At 41.1% G+C, this 23,021-nt stretch overlaps 1 protein-coding gene across 1 annotated transcript; it reads left to right on the top strand.

The window, feature by feature from the left end:
- The first annotated feature begins 8,042 nt into the window (after positions 1 to 8,042).
- LOC122917036 (olfactory receptor 1L6-like) lies at positions 8,043 to 9,070 on the top strand. The gene has a single exon (XM_044264386.1). It carries the CDS (start codon positions 8,138 to 8,140, stop codon positions 9,068 to 9,070), a length of 933 nt encoding a protein of 310 aa, XP_044120321.1. The 5' UTR covers positions 8,043 to 8,137.
- The last annotated feature ends 13,951 nt before the right edge of the window (positions 9,071 to 23,021 follow it).

Here is a 23,021-nt window from a genome sequence, read left to right as displayed (position 1 = left end):
GTGCATGAAGTCACATGTTCATGTACATACTTCCCATACAGGTGCATGAAAACCTCCATCTCTATTGATGCATGGCCCTAATTCACTTCCTGAGGATATGAGGCTACCCTTCTAGAGGCCAGGTTCCCACCAAGCTCCTGAACACAGAGTCAGTGAGGACTTCACTAATGTTCTTCTCTCCTGGGAAGACGACAGGGCCAATGCCCTCAGGGCCCTGGAATTCACAGAGGACAGGCTCCTGGGTCTCCCTTTCCATCACCAACACCCACGGTAAGGTAAAGAGAAGAGAGAGCACTTTTCCAAGAGTAGATCTGCACCTGCCCTGGCATGCTCCCTCAGAGATTCAGAGCCTGATCTTAACTCCCTGGCAACCCCCGGGCATGAACCTCCTCTGTCAGGCCCACAGGTAGGCAGGCTGAGGGGTTTGGGAATAGACACTGGGTGTCAACCTCTTCAGATGGACCTTCCTCCCTTTTCCTAATCCTATCTTCTCTCCTCCATCTCAAAAGCCAACAGACTTCACCTCTCACTCTCTCTCATCTCTTTTTGATCATACGTCACACGTTTTGGGGGAACCTACTCTGTGCAAGGCACCAGTCCCTGCCTTTAGGGTGCACAGCCCACATCACACAAACCAAGAGCCTCAACTTACCTCCCCTGAGAAACTAGGTCAGCAGGAAAACTAGGGAACGAGAAAGCATAATGCAGGGGACAAGAGCACACATTCTCAAGCTGGACTCCACCCCCTTCTAGCTGCGTGGACTTAGGTAAGTCACGTCAATTGCTTGTACCTCACTTGCCTTATCTGTGAAAAGGGGTGTTTTTAGTAAAAACTAAAAGGTTTATGTATGTCAAGTGTGTAAAGCAGTGTCTGGCACATACGAACGCCATGTCACTGATAGCTATTATAGTACCCTGACTGAGAAGATGGCCAGGAAGGGCTGTGATGAAGTGGGTGCCTCCCCTAGGAGACATGTGGGTGAGGCACTGACAGCTCAGCAGAGAGTCACAACAGACTGAGTTTCAGCAAAAGTCCCACTTCCCCACTTTCAGCACTTCTGGTCCATCAGAAGACAATTATTCACGAAAAAGAATCCAGAAGGCATCTTCCCAATGTCCTCTTGCCTTGGAATCTACACTTTAACCGCTGGGAATGGCTGGGTCTAGCTCTAATCTGATTCAGGAGTGAAAACTAGGCATAAAGGAGAAATTTCACAGAACTAAACAGACAAGGACCATGCCTGGAAAGGGTTCTACAGGACCCCCACGCAGGATGCATCTGCTCAAGGTGCTCTGCATCTGTTTGTCCTTCTGCTGAGTGTGGGAAGAAGGTGGTCAAGGGAGAGACTGGGTTCTAAAAACCTAACCCAGGAGACACTCTAAGTCAGGTAATGATGCTGAAAAAGGAGAGTTGCTATTTTCTCAGAATCTGACAGAACTGAGGTCCAGAGTCCCCTGCAACAATTCCTCTCTAAAGGTAAGGAAGAGGGCCAAGCATTTGGTTTCAATAGAGTGGGAGGCAGTAAGGGCAGTAGGAAAGAAGGAAATTGAAAGATTCCAGTGAGTGGGCACAGTGGAGGGAGGAGGAGGAGTGGGTCAGCAGGAGGCATGAGACACTGGAAAGTAAGAGACTTCTGTTAGAGAGGACATGCCAGCACCATTCTCGACCAACGTGCATGTTTTGGGGGGACAGGTGTCATAGCATTGTTTAGTGTGGAAAAGACAACAGTTTGAAATCGAACCTACCTGGCTTTCAGTCTCAGCTATGCCACTTACTAGCATAAGTGGCTCTCTGAACATCAGTCCCTTTTTCTATAAAGAGGAAACCAATGCTTCTAACAACATGGTGCTAGTGTGAGGAGTCAGTGGGCAAGTGCTAAGCCCAGAACCTTCCCAAGAAAGCATAGCTGCACCTTCTCTGCTTAAGTCACTTCCCAGCTGTGCTTGCTCATTCACAGGAGCAGGAGTGTGGATGATGGGCAGCTTTCACCAGCACATTACACACCAAGCACTTTTAAGTCCTGTTTAGGAAGGAAATGCTGTACTCCAAGTCTGTAGCCCCAGATTTGATGTGGCTTGGCAGCTAGGAGAAGGGTCCTGCATCAGTGGTGAGGAAGCATGGAGGGAATACCAATCCGAGATGACAGATGCCCACAAAGTGGGAAATGCCAATAGAGGAAGTTGTGAAGCAGAGGAATAAATTTTATTTCCCATCTAAAAGGGAAAGGAGTAAATACCTTTAAAAGTGGGAAAGCATAATTTAAAAGTCTTAGAAACGCCCTAAGTCCCTCCTGGTCCTTCCCACCACTAACTGAGCATCAGCGCCATCATTAAAATGTCATTTCTTGGGGTGTCTGGGTGGCTCAGTCCATTAAGCAACAGAATTTTGGTTTGAGCTCAGCTCATGAACTGAGAGCCCCACGACCGGCTTTCAGTCAGGGGAGTCAGCTTGAGATTCCCAGTCTGCCCCTCCTCATTCTCTCTCTCTCTCTCTCAAGCATAAATAAATCTAAAGTAAATAAATTAAATTAAATGTCATTCTCAGACTTATTATATGAGTCGTCTTATACTTAACTTATTATACTTAACACCTGTAGAAAGCTTCACCTAACTCTTCCACTCAACTTTTTTTTGGGGTTGGGGGACGGGAACATAATATGTTTTACTACTAACCATAAAAACTTTCATTTACATGGTGCTACACCATGTCAAAATGTGTTTGCACACATCATCTCATTTACACAATGAGAAGGTGGTGAAATAATGTATGTAAATAACACAAGCTTAAGAAGGCATGGAATCCAATGACGTTATGGTAATTGTGCTTTTGAAAGAAATGTAAAGACCTTCCATTTTTACTCTTAAATTGACTGTGAATCAAGACCCATGGTGCTTCCTATTCATCCCAAGAGTTGTGAGGAAGCCTCTTCCTACATCCCCCTTAGGTGGGTCAGGGAAAACCAGCACTGATGGGATAGGGCGGCCAAACTATTTTTTTAAGATTTATTTATTTATTTGGGGAGCATGTAGAGGAAAAGGGGAGAGAGAATCTCAAGTAGACTCCACACAAAGCACAGAGCTTGATGCAGGGATTGATCTCACCACCCTGAGACCCTAACCTGAACCAAAACCAAGAGTCAGAGGCTCAACTGACAGAAACACCCAGGCACACACACCCCTTTATAAAAAAAGTTTTAAAGGCTAAATTTTTAAGGAGGCACAGGCACTTCATTTCCAAATTCTACTAGAATCATTTGTTAACACTGCATTTTCATATCAAAATCTCAGGATAATTGACTCTCTGCTTGACTTACTTCACTCAGCGTAATTTCTTCCAGTCCCAACCATGTTGCTACAAAAGTTGGATATTCATCCTTTATGATGGAGGCATAATACTCCATAGTGTATATGGACCACATCTTCTTTATCCATTCGTCCATTGAAGGGCCTCTTGGTTCTTTCCACAGTTTGGCGACCGTGGCCATTGCTACTATAAACATTGGGGTACAGATGGCCCTTCTTTTCACTACATCTGTATCTTTGGGGTAAATACACAGTAGTGCAATTGCAGGGTCATAGGGAAGCTCTATTTTTAATTTTGAGGAATCTCCACACTGTTCTCCAAAGAGGCTGAAACAACTTGCATTCCCACCAACAGTGAAAGAGGGTTCCCCTTTCTCCACATCCCCTCCAACACATGTTGTTTATTATAATATGGTTTCACTTATTTGTGGAGCATAAAAAATAGCATGGAGGACAAGGGGAGTTAGAGAAGAGAAGGGAGTTGAGGGAAATTGGAAGGGGAGGTGAACCATGAGAGACTATGGACTGTGAAAAACAATCTGAGGGTTTTGAAGGGGCAGCGGGTGGGAAGTTGGGGGAACCAGGTGGTGGGTAATGGAGAGGGCACAGATTGCATGGAGCATTGGGTGTGTTGCAAAAACAATGAATACCATTATGCTGAAAATAAATTTTAAAATTTTTTAAAAAAATCTCAGGATAGGCGGGATGTGTATCTTGCACTAGACAGCTCAAGTTATCTCCTACCAATGGTCCCCCTGGGGGCAGCAAACAAGTATTGCAAGTAAGTGGAGCTCTCATCCTTGAGACACACAGACATAAGATACAGAGACTTCTCAACCAACTACTCAACAGCAGTCAGAATCACTGAATTCTTTTCAGCTCTGCTTTTGAAAGTATTCAAGGACCGCCAAATGGGCAGGGTCCTCTTATCATTACCTGTGTGGGTAAGTCTGCAGAGATAACAGGCTGTGGGGTGCCTTTTCTTTTTCCTCTCCTTCTTAGCCTCCTGTTCTTCCTCCCTCTCCCCTCTCCCATTTCTTCCCCCTTCACTCCCTCCCTCTATCCCTTCCCTTCCCCTTCTCCTTCTTTTTTTTTACACCCTTATTAAGGTATAATTGATAAACCAAAAAACTGCACATATTTAATGCAACTTAATGTGATGGTATCACAGGCATATGCATATATTAAGGGGCATTAGAGTGTCCAGATGACAGGAGTAGCAGGACAGAAAGTAGAATCAGCACATCTTACTGACAGCTCTAGGGAGACAAGTGACTTGCCCAAGGCATAAGGAAATACACAATTTTATCAGCTCAGTGGGATGGGGGTAACTACTGCCCCTGAGAAATACTGCCTAGGTCTGGGGAATTCCAGGTGCAAGCCCAAAGAGGATCAGATGGCCATTCACTACCAGGGAAAATGACGTCCTAGCAGTGAGGCTGAAAGACATGGTGAAGGAGATAGAGAAAAAGTCCAGAGAGTCAAATGAATACCCTGCCCAACAGTGGGATGAAAGGTGTATGTGTCTTAGATTGGGAGTGTTTATTAAAACATTCAAAATTCATACATTCCAACTCAGCCTTCCACATCTCAGGATGCATTCGATACCAGAGAAACTGTCTCATGAGTGCAACACACACACACACACACAAATATCCTCTGTAACACCAACTGTGGGGAGAAAAGCATCATGGACACACGGACCCCATTATTATATATAGTATTTGCCTAGATCTATGCAGAGAAAAAAAAAACTTTGAAATATGCACACAACTCTAGCTCTCTGAAAACTGGAAGTATAGGGAACTTTCAGTTTTGGATGTATAATTAATATAAAGAAATAGATATCCAATATTTTCAAACATGAACAATAAAATAAAAAGTGAAACATGGATGGAACTTCTCACTGCATGCCTTCAATCTCACTTCAGAAGGAAGCCACACATAAGTAAACACACAAGCCATGACAAACACAACACATAAAGAAAGAATTTTGCTTCACAAAAAAGGGATTATTATATATATATATATATATATATATATATATATATATATATATATATCATTCCTCAACCTGCTTTTAACAAAATATCATGGACAGTAGTGTAACCTTGGTAATATAGCTTAACAATCAATGGCTTCTCCTCTGCCATCAGATTGCCTGAATTAAAAATCCCAGCCCTGTGGGGTGCCTGGGTGGCTCAGCTAGTTAGGCATCTGACCCTTGATTTTCAGCTCAGGTCATGATATCAGGGTCAGGATCAAACCTGACTTCAGCCAGGGAGTCTGATTGAGATTCTCTCTCTCTCTCTCTCCCTCTGGCCCCTCACCTGTGCCAGCATGTGCCTGTACTCTCTCTCCCTCTCAAAAATAAATAAAATAAATTAGAAGAGAAGAGAAGAATTCCTGCTCTACCACTTACGAACAATGGGATCTGGTCACTTAACTTTGTTCAATTCTATTTTTTATCTGTTAAATAGGGATAATAATAATGCCTATCTCTTGGGATTTTGAGAAAATAAAATGAAAAACTGCATGCCAAGCACTTAGCTCAGTGTGTAACATAAGGCACATGATGTGATGAGCACATAGGCAGCTGATGAGTTGCTGAACACAACATCTGAAACTAATGATGTACTATATGTCAGCTAACAGGTAAATTTAAAGAAAGAAAGAAAGAAGACATGCCAAGCACTCAGCTCACCGTGTGACATATACTAATAAATGTTGGCTGACATGAGCCACATTATTTCTTTATGACTAAAGAGAATGCATTATAAAATGCTCTAATAATTCACCTGTTGTGGGTACTTAGGATGTTTCTCTGGGGAGTGTTTTTTTGTTTATATTGTTTTGTTTGACATTAAAGCAATGCTAAGATAATAAGATAAAAAGGTGTACACATCTTTGTGCTACACATGTACTACTCTCTCTACAGGGTAGAGTTCTGTGAGGGTAATTATTCAATAGATAAATGTACATTCAATTCAGATAGAGATTACCAGAAAGGGTATAGTGATTATACCCTCTCTTTATCAGTACATGTCAGGCTCTTTTTCTAAATGTATGTTGAAAAGAAACTGCACTGATCATCCAAAGGGTGAAAATTGTATTTCAGTCAAATGTGTTTTCTGGTTACTAAAGAAGCTGGACATTTTCTCCATGGTTTTGGTAAATGTGATGAAGATATTTTTTTGAGTGATTAATGTAAAGTTTAGCTTTATGTATTATCTCTTTAGGTATAATTTTCACATTTTTGAGTACAGTATTTTGTTATTAAGCCTCTACATTTTTTCTTCATTGGAATACTATCCCTGTTCTGAGACCACTAAATATACACTGTTTTTTGGCTAATACTTACTTCACAGTTTGGATATTTTTCCTTTTAGTTCGTTCATTCATATGGGATTTATTTCTATGTGTGTTAGATAGAAATCTAGCCTTATCTTTTCTAAAGATACAATTACCATAATATCAAGTATCGTATATAATATGTCATCCATTTTTCATCATTATGAAATAAACGTTTTATATGAAGTAGCACATAGTTCATTGTCTATATACATGTCCAAGTATAGGTATATAGAGTTCTTAAAGTTGACCCCTCATCTGTTTTTCTCTGTGTGTAACATTATCTTACTGTGTTTCATTATTACATGCTTTGAGTTTTGGTTAGAAAACTTCTCTGCCGTTATTCCAATCTTTTCAAAAATTATCTCGTCTTTCTGTAGCCATTTCCTCCTCTAGATGAGTTTTACAATGACCTTCTCAACTCCCATTAAAAATGCCCTTGGGTATTATTATAGGCACACTGAATGTTATTAATTGAGAAAATTGACTTTTCTCTCCAGTTTTACTGAGGTGTAATGGACATGAAATATTGTGTAAGTTTAAGGTGTACAACATGAGGACTTGATACACATACAAATTTGGAAATGATACCACAGTAGGGTTAGTTAAGACCTCCATCACCTCACAAAATGACCATAACTTTTAATGTGTGTTTCTTATCAATGATATTGGTAAGGAAGGGACTTAATGTTGAAAGCTTTCTATTCCAATGATATTTGAATGTTGAGAATAAGGATCTCATAGTTGTTTAATCAGAAAAATATATACTTTAAAATTTTAACTCAGTAATGTAAGCTTTTCATGGTGGTATTCCTATTATGACTGGCAGCCTTGAAACAAAATCCTTATGTATCCAGAGCATTTTAGCAAAAAAAAAAATGCTTAAATAAACATGAAGCATGAAGCAGGTTATGCTATGAAGACCTAGGCAAAGCTCATCTAATTTCTGTGGATACCAAGGAGCACCGATGTCATTGATGCTCACTTTTATCCTATTCCCATTACCACAGCCACCACCTCTGCTCTAAAGAGTAGGACAGAATCCTTGGGAGAGGACACAATTCATGGATACGCCTTCAATGAAAGTATCCTGACTCCAGGCAAAACCCAATAGCTTCTTCCCTGGAACATGAAGGGAAAAAAGGGGGGCGGATAAGCAGATGGTCAAGAAACAACCTAAGAAGAATATTTAAAAAGAGAACTGAGAAGAACTCACACATGTTAGGCTATGGAGATTCCTAAGACGCTTGGGGTAAACCTCTAGCTTCTTATTGAGAAAGCAGATTAGAATTTTCTTTATTTTTTCCGTGTTGGATTTTACTCTGTCTTCCCAGTAGTTTCTTAAAGGAAATGCTCTTTAAAATTCTAACAAAGCAGAAGGATTTTTCCATAGGCTGGAGATTAGGGAGGAAGGTGACTTGATGAAATCGCCCTTCACATCTCTCCCACTGCTTCTCCACACCCTGTCCACGAAGGCACAGACATGGAGACAAAGAACTACAGCAGCGACTCAGGCTTTATCCTCCTGGGCATCTCTTCCAACCCTCAGCTACAGAAACCACTCTTTGCCATCTTCTTCATCATGTACCTGGTCACTGTCATGGGCAACATACTCATCATCCTGGCCATACATTCTGACTCCCGACTCCATACCCCTATGTACTTTTTCCTCAGCAACCTGTCCTTCACAGATATCTGCTTCACAACAGTCATTATGCCCAAGATGTTGGCAAATTTACTATCAGAGACCAAGGCTATCTCCTTCGTGGGTTGCCTGGTCCAGATGTACTTCTTCATGGCCTGTGGGAACACTGACAGCTACCTGTTGGCCTCTATGGCCATAGACCGACTGGTAGCCATCTGCAACCCCTTCCATTATGATGTGGTCATGAATCCACGGCGTTGCCACCTCATGCTGCTGGCTTCTTGCACCATCTCCCACCTGCACTCCCTGCTCCGGGTGCTACTCATGTCCCGCCTGTCCTTCTGTGCCTCCCATGTCATCAAGCACTTCTTCTGTGATACCCAGCCTGTGATAAAGCTATCCTGCTCTGACACATCCTCCAGCCAGATAGTGGTCATGACCGAGACCCTGGCTGTCATCACGACCCCCTTCCTGTGCATCCTCTTCTCCTACCTGCGAATCATCATCACTGTGCTCAGAATTCCCTCTGCGGCTGGCAAGTGGAAGGCCTTCTCCACCTGTGGCTCCCACCTCACTGTCGTGGCCTTGTTCTATGGGAGTATCATCTACGTCTACTTTAGGCCCCTGTCCATGTACTCAGTGGTGAAGGACCGGGTAGCCACAGTCATGTACACAGTAGTGACACCCATGCTGAACCCCTTTATCTATAGCCTGAGGAACAAAGATATGAAGAGGGGTTTGAGGAAATTAAGGGACAGAATTCACTTGTAGAAGGAAAAAATAGATGGAACACCTTAATTGGGAGATGACCCAAGAGATGATCACATTATCTTTCCCTCCTACCCATGTTTCCCATGGGACCCAAACAGGTCATAGCAGGTAGTGTTGAAAAACAATAAGAGCCCTGACCTAGAAGCTAGGGCACTTTGTTCTATCAATGACCTTGACCAGTTACATGGGCAATCCCAAGCCAAATACTGCTAGGAATCCACATTTCAGGAAAGCTCTTTCTGCCATGTATATAAATAAAGCTATATTTAAGTGGAACAAAGCTATCTCCAAATACCTCTTCTGTGGGCTAGCTTTTGGCTAGTACTCAAGAAAGTACAAAGCTCTGTTGGTTTTGAGATTAAGAAGTTACATGAATTTGGTAGCAATTGGGGAAAACTTCTTGCAATTATGTTTCTAAGACTGTCCTTAACATAAACAATGAACCTGGGTATACTACATCAAAAGCTAATGATGTACTATATGGTGACTAACATAACATAACAAACAATAATAATAATTTTTTTGAAAAAGGATGGATTGATTTTGACAAACAAAAGTTCAATACAGCAGGAAATGGCAAAGTATTCCAAATAGTGGGACCCACACAAAGAGGAAGAAGCAATAAACACTGGAATGTGTTTGAGGGACAGTGGGAAGCCCTGGGAGGCTTGTTCAGTTTGAGAACAGAGAGCATGGAAGGCTGGAAAGATGGAGAATCTTCAAAGCAGATGTAGTGCCCTCCACTCAACACCAAGGTGTCCTCACAATGAACTCTCAGTACTTGACTCCTTTTCCCTTCCCTCTTAATTCTCTGTTTGTCCACATGGCCATGATGGCCACTCGAATGTCCTTTATATCCTGGAAAAAAGCAATGTGTGACCATCAGGATAAGCTCATTGTGCTGAGGAAACAATGTCAAAATTGTTACCTTGACACGAAGTATTTATTTCATACTGACATTGCATGTTCACCATTGAAAAGCATAGGGTACTGCTCATTTTAAACATGCAAGGACCAAGCTGATGGAGCAGTCACCATTATCATTCTATCAGAAGCTGCAGAAAACTTGAAGATTTTGCACTGGTATCTGAATCCTCTGGTCTAGATGTGAATAGATGCGACTCATACCACTTGTGACCACAACTTAGTGTCAACAACTAATCTCATAACCCATTCCAAACACAAGGGAATCAGGAAGCATAATTCAGCAGTGTATCTGTCAAATGGAGACCCAAAAGGACTGAATGAACAGATTTAATGACTACTACACAACAATAATTACACACTAATACACAATTGGGTATTTGTTGCTTAATCAGTTGTCCCTGATTATCAATTTCAATAACAAAAAGAACAGAAGATTCTACACTGTCTGTGTAATCTGGCCTCAATTAAATCACAAGTTTGTTGGAGGCAGGAGCTTAACTTGAGTATCAGACTTTTGTCAATAACGATTCAACCAGAGGTCTGTGATGAACCAAATGGAACACAGGGAAAACTTAGGGCTCCACATTAAGGCCCCAGCCACTGCTGTCACTGTGTTCTCTCCAGTGATCAGAAAGCAACCAGCAATCTCAAAAACAAACTCAAGTTACATTTGCCTTCATATTTTACGGGCATACCTGTCTTGCAACACTATCTCCCACCCATCACTCAGTTTTGGGACGCTTGCCTACAATGTTTGAACTCTTCCTACTTCCTCTATTCTTGTGCTATCAATTGAACCAAAGTATACTCAACTAATTTTAAAAGCAAAAAATGCCTGGCATATATGGAATACACAAATTAGTTAATTATACTTTCTAGTACTTCTAAATGTAAGTAAGTCATTTGGTCCCAGGAAACCAAACGTAGCTTTTTTCTGAGTCCCCTATGCTGTCAGTCCCAGACTCCTTTTTCTCAATATCACATAGTCATTAAGAAATCAAGATCTTTGGGTCACCTGGGTGGTTCAGCTGCTTAAGCATCTGCCTTCGGCTCCCATCATGAGCCCACAACTCTGGGATAGAGATCCATGTTCAGCTCCCTGCTTGGTAGGGAGTCAGCTTGTCCCCCTCCCTTTGCCCCTCTGCTCCTGCTCTCTCAATCAAATAAATAAATAAATTTTTTCTTAAAAAAGGAAATGAAAATCTTCTAGGAGTAATCCTACAGGTATTCCATAAAGTACATGACAAGTGACCATGAGGTAACACATTGGGGTAAATTTACCAATCTGTACCAGTCTGGCCCCCAGGTTAGTCCTAACCTCAGTCACAGCTAGAGTGCTGTCTCTGTCAGAATAGGAAGCACTTTCCATAAGATATCCTGCCATCCTTCCGAAGAGTGAGCTGATGTTGGTAGGTAGTATTGAAAAACCTTAATCAAAGTTTTGCTATCCAAACAAAGGAGCCTAGGGTGAACTTGGAAATTTGCTAATCAACATCAGTAAGAATGGAATAAATCCCTTCTGGAGTACATATAGTCAGAGCAAAGGTCTAAGCACGCCTTCTGAACACCTTGCCAAGTCAGGTGAACTACTTCTACGTGGCCCTTGGGAGCAGACCAGGAAAACCCTTGACAGCTCCCCCTCCCACCATATAGACAGATAACCTGTGAGGTTGGTTGAATTCAACAGTGGAAAAATACCAGAAGCAGGTTGTTTGATGAGGAAACTGTGAAGGGAAATATATCGGGCACTTCTACTGCAAACTCACTATGGACTCATTTTATATATATAAATATATGTAAATGCTGGAGATTTTGCTCAATACTAAACTAAGAAAAATTTAGTTCCTTGAACATACTTTGCCTTTTAATCAGAGTGTGTGACATAAACTTGGAGGGGTGTGAAACATGAATGCTGAGGATGACCTAGAGAAGAGTGCTGCATATTTCTGACATTGAAGAGTCTGATAGAGAAGGCATTAACAAAAAGGACAGAAAAGGAGTAGTCATATAATCCAAGAGTAGAAGAAATTTCAAGAGATGAAGATATGGATATATTCCACCCACCCACCCCCACCGCCCACTGCAGAAGAATCTCCTCCCTGTCAAGCAATCTCCAGAAGATGTCCATCAGCAGAACTTACACATGGAACAACCAAGCGAGCTAGTTAGGATGAACCTGGTGTGCAATTCTAAATAAAAATACCACCAAGCTTGTCCACAGCCACTGCATGTGTTCTGAAGGTCAGGAGATGTGTTCTGAAGGTCACTGTCTCTGACTATATCAGGAATTTCAGGCAAACACCATAAAGAAATTCTTAGGGATGTACGCAGAAACTCAGTTCATCTGAGTCAGAATCCTACTGTTCTGCACCATAGGTAACCCTGCTCTTCCTGCACAAAATGGAAATAATCAGTGTTTAATGGAACTGAAAAGTTCAAAAGATGTAGGTGAAACCAACCAGGTCCCCATGGCCATCAAGAAACTAGGGATCTGGTCCCAAACTGGTTTTACCATGGTCAGCTCTCAGATTCCTAGCAGAATGCCTTGGGATTTTTTGATTCCCCAAACCAATCCATCCACCACCAAGCCCCACCATAACCCAACAAACAACTACCCCTTGTTAGTGAGGTGGGAGAGCTGCTACTTAAATCAGAGGCAGCCTAGAAATCAGAAACCAGGTAAGGAACCAAAACAAGGGCTTCCACTCCAACCCTAACTTAACAGTGATTTTGGCAAGTCAGAGGACTACTCCACCTCACTGGCAAAGTAGAAGACAGTACCCATACAGAGAACCCTCCTGGAGCCACCGTAAAGCTGGGAACCTCGGATAGAGGTCAGGCTTCTGAACTGAAGCACCATACACAGCACAGAAGACAGCATCAGGTGGCAGAATAAGATTTTTGCGCCCCCCATGTAACAGGAAAATCGTCTCAAGCTATTTTTTAATATGTATCTTCAGTAGGTGAGTGGATAAACAAACAGTGGTATATCCAGACCATGAAATTATTATTCAGTACAATAATAAATGAGCCATCAAATCTGAAAAACACATGGAGCAACCTTATATGCATATTGCTTAATGAAAGAAGCCAATCTGAAAAGGCTCAATGCTATATTATTCTATTATGCAATATTTGGAAAAGGAAAAGTGAGGGAGACCATAAAGGATCTGTAGTTTCCAGAGCATAGGTAGAACACCAAAGATGTTAGGGCCCCAGAAACTATTCTCTATGATACTATAATGTTGTCAGTAGACATCTGTCAAAACCCACAGAATGTACAACACTAAGAGTGAACCCTAATGTAAGTTATGGATTGGAGTGATGATGATGTGTTAGTGGAGTTCATCAATTAATGCAACTGTAGCACTTTGATGGGGCTGTTGATAATTAGGGGATTTGTGAATGTATGAGGGCTTTGAGTATGTAGGAGTGCTCTGTACCATGTAATTAATTGGCTGTGGTGCTGTAATGGCTCTAAAAAAATTAAGTCCATTACAGGAAAAAATGTTTAAAGAATATCAGCAAACAATCAACAAAACCCAGAAAAGGAATAATCCAACTGGAAAATAGGCAGAAGACATGAACATTTTTTCCAAAGACGACATACAGAAGGCCAACAAACACATGAAAAGATGCTCAACATCATTGATTTTCAGAGAAAAAAAAACTGAACCCACAGTGAGATAACACCTCACATTGGTCAGAAGGGCTATAATCAACAACACAAGAAACAACAGGTGATGGTGACGATGTGGAGAAAGAGAAACACTGTTGTACCATTGGTGGGAATGCAAACTGGTGCAGCCACCCTGAAAAACAGTATGGAGGTTCCTCAAAAAGTTGAAAATAGTACTACCCTATGATCGAGCGATTACACTACTAGGTATTTACCCAAATGATACTAATTCAAAGACATATATGCACCCTGATGTCTATAGCAGCATTATCAGAAATAGCCAAAATATGGAAACAATCCAAGTGTCCATCCACTGATGAATGGCTAAAGAAAAGGTGATATATACGTGTGTGTGTGTGTGTGTGTGTGTGTAATGAAATATTACTCAGCCATCAAAAGGAATGAAATGATTCTATTTGCAACAACATGGATGGAGCTAGAGAGCATTATGCTAAGTAAAGTAAGTTGGTCGGAGAAACATAAATATCATATGATTTCATTCATGTGTAAAACTTTAAAAAACAAACGAGCAAAGGGAAACAGAGAGAGGCAAACCAAGAAACAGACACTTAAGTATTATGAGAAGAAACTGATGGTTAGCAGAGGGGAGGATGGAGGAAACAGGCAATGAAGATTAAGGAGAGCACTGGTAGTGGTGAGCACAGGGTATTGTATGGAAGTGTTGAATCGCTATTTGTACACCTGAAACTAATATTACATTGTATATTAATTAACTGGAATTCAAATAAACACTTAAAAATCGGTCTTGAGTTGTAAAACCTACACAGCCTGTACAAGGCAGAGCCAGCATCTGAGTCTCTCCAACTGGCTCCAGAACCCACATCTTAATCCCTTCCCCAGAACACTACACCTACACCTAGACACAGTCGAGAATGCAAACACAGAACTTTGGAGATATCAGATGCCATCCCCTCTCATTTCAGGTAGGCACACATAAGCCTACACACAGATGTGCATAGGAGCCCATGAATAAATGGAGAGCATGCGTGTGTGGATGAACTCACATGTTCATGTACATACTTCCCATACAGGTGCATGAAAACCTCCATCCCTATTGATGCATGGCCCTAATTCCCTTCACGAGGATATGGGGCTACCCCTCTAGAGCCCAGGTTCCCACCAAGCTCCTGAACACAGAGTCAGTGAGGACATCAGGAATGTTCTCCTCTCCTGGGAAGACCACAGGGCCAATGCCCCAGGGCTCTGGCATTCACAGAGGACAGGCTCCTAGGTCTCCCTTTCCATCACCAACACCCACGGTAAGATAAAGAGAAGAGAGAGCACTTTTCTGAGAGTAGATCTACACCTGCCCTGGCATGCTCCCTCAGAGATTCAGAGCCTGATCTTAACTCCCTGGCAACCCCCCCCCCGCATGATCCTCCTCTGTCAGGCCCACAGGTAGGCAGGCTGAGGGGTTTGGGAATAGACACTGGGTATCAACCTCTTCAGATGACCTTCCTCCCTTTTCCTAATCCTATCTTCTCTCCTCCATCTCAAAAGCCAACAGACTTCACCTCTCACTCTCTCTCATCTCTTTTTGATCATACATCACACATTTTTGGGGAACCTACTCTGTGCAAGGCACCAGTCCCTGCCTTTAGGGGGCACAGCCCACATCACACAAACCAAGAGCCTCAGACTTACCTCCTCTGAAAAACTAGGTCAGCAGGAAAACTAGTGAACGAGAAAGCATAATGCAGGGGACAAGAGCACACATTCTCAAGCTGGACTCCACCCCCTTCTAGCTGCATGGACTTAGGTAAGTCACGTCAATTCCTTGTGCCTCACTTTTCTTATCTGTGAAAGGGGTGTTTTTAGTAAAAACTAAATGGTTTATGTATGTCAAGTGTGTAAAGCAGTGTCTGGCACATACGAACACCATGTCACTGATAGCTATTACAGACTGAGAAGATGGCCAGGAAGGGCTGTGATGAAGTGGGTGCCTCCCCTAGGAGACATGTGGGTGAGGCACTGACAGCTCAGCAGAGGGTCACAACAGACTGGGTTCCAGCAAAAGTCCCACTTTCCCACTTTCAGCACTTCTGGTTCATCAGAAGACAATTATTCACGAAAAAGAATCCAGAAGGCATCTTCCCAATGTCCTCTTGCCTTGGAATCTACACTTTAACAGCTGGGAATGGCTGGGTCTAGCTCTAATCTGATTCTTTATGCCTAGTGAAAACTAGGCATAAAGGAGAAATTTCACAGAACTAAACAGACAAGGACCATGCCTGGAAAGGGTTCTACAGGACCCCCACGCAGGATGCATCTGCTCAAGGTGCTCTGCATCTGTTTGTCCTTCTGCTGAGTGTGGGAAGAAGGTGGTCAAGGGAGAGACTGGGTTCTAAAAACCTAACCCAGGAGACACTCTAAGTCAGGTAATGATGCTGAAAAAGGAGAGTTGCTATTTTCTCAGAATCTGACAGAACTGAGGTCCAGAGTCCCCTGCAACAATTCCTCTCTAAAGGTAAGGAAGAGGGCCAAGCATTTGGTTTCAATAGAGTGGGAGGCAGTAAGGGCAGTAGGAAAGAAGGAAATTGAAAGATTCCAGTGAGTGGGCACAGTGGAGGGAGGAGGAGGAGTGGGTCAGCAGGAGGCATGAGACACTGGAAAGTAAGAGACTTCTGTTAGAGAGGACATGCCAGCACCATTCTCGACCAACGTGCATGTTTTGGGGGGACAGGTGTCATAGCATTGTTTAGTGTGGAAAAGACAACAGTTTGAAATCGAACCTACCTGGCTTTCAGTCTCAGCTATGCCACTTACTAGCATAAGTGGCTCTCTGAACATCAGTCCCTTTTTCTATAAAGAGGAAACCAATGCTTCTAACAACATGGTGCTAGTGTGAGGAGTCAGTGGGCAAGTGCTAAGCCCAGAATCTTCCCAAGAAAGCATAGCTGCACCTTCTCTGCTTAAGTCACTTCCCAGCTGTGCTTGCTCATTCACAGGAGCAGGAGTGTGGATGATGGGCAGCTTTCACCAGCACATTACACACCAAGCACTTTTAAGTCCTGTTTAGGAAGGAAATGCTGTACTCCAAGTCTGTAGCCCCAGATTTGATGTGGCTTGGCAGCTAGGAGAAGGGTCCTGCATCAGTGGTGAGGAAGCATGGAGGGAATACCAATCCGAGATGACAGATGCCCACAAAGTGGGAAATGCCAATAGAGGAAGTTGTGAAGCAGAGGAATAAATTTTATTTCCCATCTAAAAGGGAAAGGAGTAAATACCTTTAAAAGTGGGAAAGCATAATTTAAAAGTCTTAGAAACGCCCTAAGTCCCTCCTGGTCCTTCCCACCACTAACTGAGCATCAGCGCCATCATTAAAATGTCATTTCTTGGGGTGTCTGGGTGGCTCAGTCCATTAAGCAACAGAATTTTGGTTTGAGCTCAGCTCATGAACTGAGAGCCCCACGACCGGCTTTCAGTCAGGGGAGTCAGCTTGAGATTCCCAGTCTGCCCCTCCTCATTCTCTCTCTCTCTCTCTCAAGCATAAATAAATCTAAAGTAAATAAATTAAATTAAATGTCATTCTCAGACTTATTATATGAGTCGTCTTATACTTAACTTATTATACTTAACACCTGTAGAAAGCTTCACCTAACTCTTCCACTCAACTTTTTTTTGGGGTTGGGGGACGGGAACATAATATGTTTTACTACTAACCATAAAAACTTTCATTTACATGGTGCTACACCATGTCAAAATGTGTTTGCACACATCATTTCATTTACACAATGAGAAGGTGGTGAAATAATGTATGTAAATAACACAAGCTTAAGAAGGCATGGAATCCAATGACGTTATGGTAATTGTGCTTTTGAAAGAAATGTAAAGACCTTCCATTTTTACTCTTAAATTGACTGTGAATCAAGACCCATGGTGCTTCCTATTCATCCCAAGAGTTGTGAGGAAGCCTCTTCCTACATCCCCCTTAGGTGGGTCAGGGAAAACCAGCACTGATGGGATAGGGCGGCCAAACTATTTTTTTAAGATTTATTTATTTATTTGGGGAGCATGTAGAGGAAAAGGGGAGAGAGAATCTCAAGTAGACTCCACACAAAGCACAGAGCTTGATGCAGGGATTGATCTCACCACCCTGAGACCCTAACCTGAACCAAAACCAAGAGTCAGAGGCTCAACTGACAGAAACACCCAGGCACACACACCCCTTTATAAAAAAAGTTTTAAAGGCTAAATTTTTAAGGAGGCACAGGCACTTCATTTCCAAATTCTACTAGAATCATTTGTTAACACTGCATTTTCATATCAAAATCTCAGGATAATTGACTCTCTGCTTGACTTACTTCACTCAGCTATGTTGCTACAAAAAGTTGCTACAAAAGTTGGATATTCATCCTTTATGATGGAGGCATAATACTCCATAGTGTATATGGACCACATCTTCTTTATCCATTCGTCCATTGAAGGGCCTCTTGGTTCTTTCCACAGTTTGGCGACCGTGGCCATTGCTACTATAAACATTGGGGTACAGATGGCCCTTCTTTTCACTACATCTGTATCTTTGGGGTAAATACACAGTAGTGCAATTGCAGGGTCATAGGGAAGCTCTATTTTTAATTTTGAGGAATCTCCACACTGTTCTCCAAAGAGGCTGAAACAACTTGCATTCCCACCAACAGTGAAAGAGGGTTCCCCTTTCTCCACATCCCCTCCAACACATGTTGTTTATTATAATATGGTTTCACTTATTTGTGGAGCATAAAAAATAGCATGGAGGACAAGGGGAGTTAGAGAAGAGAAGGGAGTTGAGGGAAATTGGAAGGGGAGGTGAACCATGAGAGACTATGGACTGTGAAAAACAATCTGAGGGTTTTGAAGGGGCAGCGGGTGGGAAGTTGGGGGAACCAGGTGGTGGGTAATGGAGAGGGCACAGATTGCATGGAGCATTGGGTGTGTTGCAAAAACAATGAATACCATTATGCTGAAAATAAATTTTAAAATTTTTTAAAAAAATCTCAGGATAGGCGGGATGTGTATCTTGCACTAGACAGCTCAAGTTATCTCCTACCAATGGTCCCCCTGGGGGCAGCAAACAAGTATTGCAAGTAAGTGGAGCTCTCATCCTTGAGACACACAGACATAAGATACAGAGACTTCTCAACCAACTACTCAACAGCAGTCAGAATCACTGAATTCTTTTCAGCTCTGCTTTTGAAAGTATTCAAGGACCGCCAAATGGGCAGGGTCCTCTTATCATTACCTGTGTGGGTAAGTCTGCAGAGATAACAGGCTGTGGGGTGCCTTTTCTTTTTCCTCTCCTTCTTAGCCTCCTGTTCTTCCTCCCTCTCCCCTCTCCCATTTCTTCCCCCTTCACTCCCTCCCTCTATCCCTTCCCTTCCCCTTCTCCTTCTTTTTTTTTACACCCTTATTAAGGTATAATTGATAAACCAAAAAACTGCACATATTTAATGCAACTTAATGTGATGGTATCACAGGCATATGCATATATTAAGGGGCATTAGAGTGTCCAGATGACAGGAGTAGCAGGACAGAAAGTAGAATCAGCACATCTTACTGACAGCTCTAGGGAGACAAGTGACTTGCCCAAGGCATAAGGAAATACACAATTTTATCAGCTCAGTGGGATGGGGGTAACTACTGCCCCTGAGAAATACTGCCTAGATCTGGGGAATTCCAGGTGCAAGCCCAAAGAGGATCAGATGGCCATTCACTACCAGGGAAAATGACGTCCTAGCAGTGAGGCTGAAAGACATGGTGAAGGAGATAGAGAAAAAGTCCAGAGAGTCAAATGAATACCCTGCCCAACAGTGGGATGAAAGGTGTATGTGTCTTAGATTGGGAGTGTTTATTAAAACATTCAAAATTCATACATTCCAACTCAGCCTTCCACATCTCAGGATGCATTCGATACCAGAGAAACTGTCTCATGAGTGCAACACACACACACACACACACAAATATCCTCTCTAATACCAACTGTGGGGAAAAAAGCATCATGGACACACGGACCCCATTATTGTATATAATATTTGCCTAGATCTATGCAGAGAAAAAAATAACTTTGAAATATGCACACAACTCTAGCTCTCTGAAAACTGGAAGTATAGGGAACTTTCAGTTTTGGTTGTACAATTAATATAAATAAATAGATGTCCAATATTTTCAAATATGAACAATAAAATAAAAAGTGAAACATGGAAGGAACTCCTCACTGCATGCCTTCAATCTCACTTCAGAAGGAAGCCACACATAAGTAAACACACAAGCCATGACAAACACAACACATAAAGAAAGAATTTTGCTTCACAAAAAAGGGATTATTCTATGCATATTGTTCCTCAACCTGCTTTTAACAAAATATCATGGACAGTAGTGTAAACTTGGTAATATAGCTTAACAATCAATGGCTTCTCCTCTGCCATCAGATTGCCTGAATTAAAAATCCCAGCCCTGTGGGGCACCTGGTGGCTCAGCTGGTTAGGCATCTGATCCTTGATTTCAGCTCAGGTCATGATATCAGGGTCGGGATCAAGCCTGACATCAGCCAGGGAGTATATGCATGAGATTCTCTCTTTCTCTCCCTATGGCCCCTCACCTGTGCCAGCATGCACCTGTACTCTCTCTCTTTCAAAAATAAATAAAATAAATTAGAAGAGAAGAGAAGAATTCCTGCTCTACCACTTACTAACTATGGGATCTGGTCACTTAACTTTGTTCAATTCTATTTTTTATCTGTTAAATAGGGATAATAATAATGCCTATCTCTTAGGATTTAGAGAAAATAAAATGAAAAAATACATGCTTAGTGTGTTTGTGTGTAACATAAGGCACATGGTATGATAAGCACATAGGCAGCTGATGAGTTGCTGAACACAACATCTGAAGCTAATGATGTACTATATGTCAGCTGACTTTAAATTTTAAAAAAAAGAAAGAAAAAAGACATGCCAAGCACCACATGACATATACTAATAAATGTCAGCTGACATGAGCCATATTATTTCTTTATATTATTTATTCTTTGAGTAAAGAGAATGCACTATAAATTGCTCTAATAACTCATCTGTTTTGGGTACTTAGGATGTTTCTCTGGGGACTGTTTTTTTGTTTATATTGTTTTGTTTGACATTAAAGCAATGCTAAGATAATAAGATAAAAAGGTGTACACATCTTTGTGCTACACATGTACTACTCTCTCTACAGAGTAGATTTCTGTGAGGGTAATTTTCAATAAATAAATGTGTATTCAATTCTGATAAAGATTACCAGAAAGGGTATAGTGATTACGCTCTCTTTATTGGTACATGTCAGGCTTTTTCTCTAAATGTATGTTGTAAAAGAAACTGCACTGACCATCCAAAGGGTGAAAATTGTATTTCAGTCAAATGTGTGTTTTCTGGTTACTAAAGAAGCTGGACATTTTCTCCATGGTTTTGGTAAATGTGTTGAAGATTTTTTTTTTGAGTGATCACTGTAAAGTTTAGCTTTACATATTATCTCTTTTGGTATAATTTTCACATTTTTGAGTACAGTATTTTGTCATTAATCCTCTACATTTTTTCTTCATTGGAATGCTATCCCTGTTCTAAGACCACTAAATATATACTGCTTTTTGGCTAATACTTACTTTACAGTTTGGATGTTTTTCCTTTTAGTTTGTTCATTCATATGGGATTTATTTCTATGTGTGTTAGATAGAAATCTAACCTTATCTCTTCCAAAGATACAATTACCATAATATCAAGTATCTTATATAGTATATCATCCATTTTTCATCATTATGAAATAAACATATTATTGAAGTAGCACATAGTTCAAGATCTATATACATATCCAAGTACAAGTACACAGAGTACTTAAAGTTGACCCCTCTTCTGTTTTTCTCTGTGTGTAACCTTATCTTACTGTGTTTCATCATTACATGCTTTGAGTTTTGTTCAAAACAAAAGTTTTGTAGAAAACTTCTCTGCTGTTATTCTAACTTTTTCAAAAACTATCTTGTCATTCTGTAACCATTTCCTCTTCTAGATGAGTTTTACAATGACCTTGTAACTCCCATTAAAAAATCCCCTTGGGTATATTACAGTCACACTGGATGTTATTAATTGAGAAAGCTGACTTCTCTCTCCAGCTTTGCTGAGGTGTAATGGACATGTAATATTGTGTAAGTTTAAGGTGTACAACATGAGGACTTGATACACAAACAAATTCGTAAATGATACCACAGTAAGGTTAGTTAAGACCTCTATCACCTCCCAAAATGACCATAACTTTTTTTTTGCAAAACAAATGTAAGTTTATTTTAAAAATGAATGTGAAACATACATGCATAGAATTTGAGCATGTACCAAACTATAGACAGTAACTTGCACATAGTAGGCACAAAATAATTATTAAATAAAATAATGAGTAAATTGATTCTAAAACACTCTGTAGCTCTATTATCTTGAGCTTTAAAGACCATGTACTTTTTTTTCTTTTTTTAGAATTCTTTTTTTAAAATTTATTTCTTATTTTCAGCATAACAGTATTCATTATTTTTGCACCACACCCAGTGCTCTATGCAATCAGGCACGGACCATAACTTTTAATGTGTGTTTCTTATCCATGATATTGGTAAGGAAGGGTCTTGTGTTGAAAGCTTTCTATTCCAATGATATTTGAATGTTGAGAATGAGGATCTCATAGTTGTTTAATCAAAAAAAATATATACTTTCAGAATTAAACACAGTAATGTAGGCTTTTCACGGAAGTATTCCTATTTTGACTGGCAGCCCAGAACCAAAGCCGTATGTATCCAGAGCATTTTAGAAAAAAAAGAAAAAAGAAATTGCTTAAATAAACATGAAGCATGAAGCAGGTTATGCTATGAAGACCTAGGCAAAGCTCATCTAATTTCTGTGGATACCAAGGAGCACCAATGTCATTGATGCTCACTTTTATCCTATTCCCATTACCACAGCCACCACCTCTGCTCTAAAGAGTAGGACAGAATCCTTGGGAGAGGACACAATTCATGGATACACCTTCAATGAAAGTATGCAGACTCCAGGCAAAACCCAATAGCTTCTTCCCTGGAACATGATGGGCGGGGAAAAAAGAGAATAAGCATCTGGTCAATAAACAACCTAAGAAGAATATTTAAAAAGAAAATTGAGAGAACTCACACATATCAGGCTATGGAGAAGTTCCTAAGACACTTGGGATAAACCTCTAGCTTCTTATTGAGAAAGCAGATTAGAATTTTCTTTATTTTTTCCGCGTTGGATTTTATTCTGTCTTCCCAGTAGTTTCTTAAAGTAAATGCTCTTTAAAATTCTAACAAAGCAGGGGTATTTTTTT

This window comes from Neovison vison, chromosome 9 (assembly GCF_020171115.1).
Source record: "Neovison vison isolate M4711 chromosome 9, ASM_NN_V1, whole genome shotgun sequence".
NCBI lineage: Eukaryota > Metazoa > Chordata > Mammalia > Carnivora > Mustelidae > Neogale > Neogale vison.
Note: the sequence above shows the minus strand (reverse complement) of the source record. Positions and strands in the feature narration are given on the sequence as shown.

What these genes read in the sequence shown, in the direction of transcription:
- LOC122917036 (XM_044264386.1), top strand. Translation starts at nt 8,138, where the DNA reads ATGGAGACAAAGAACTACAGCAGCGACTCAGGCTTTATCCTCCTGGGC.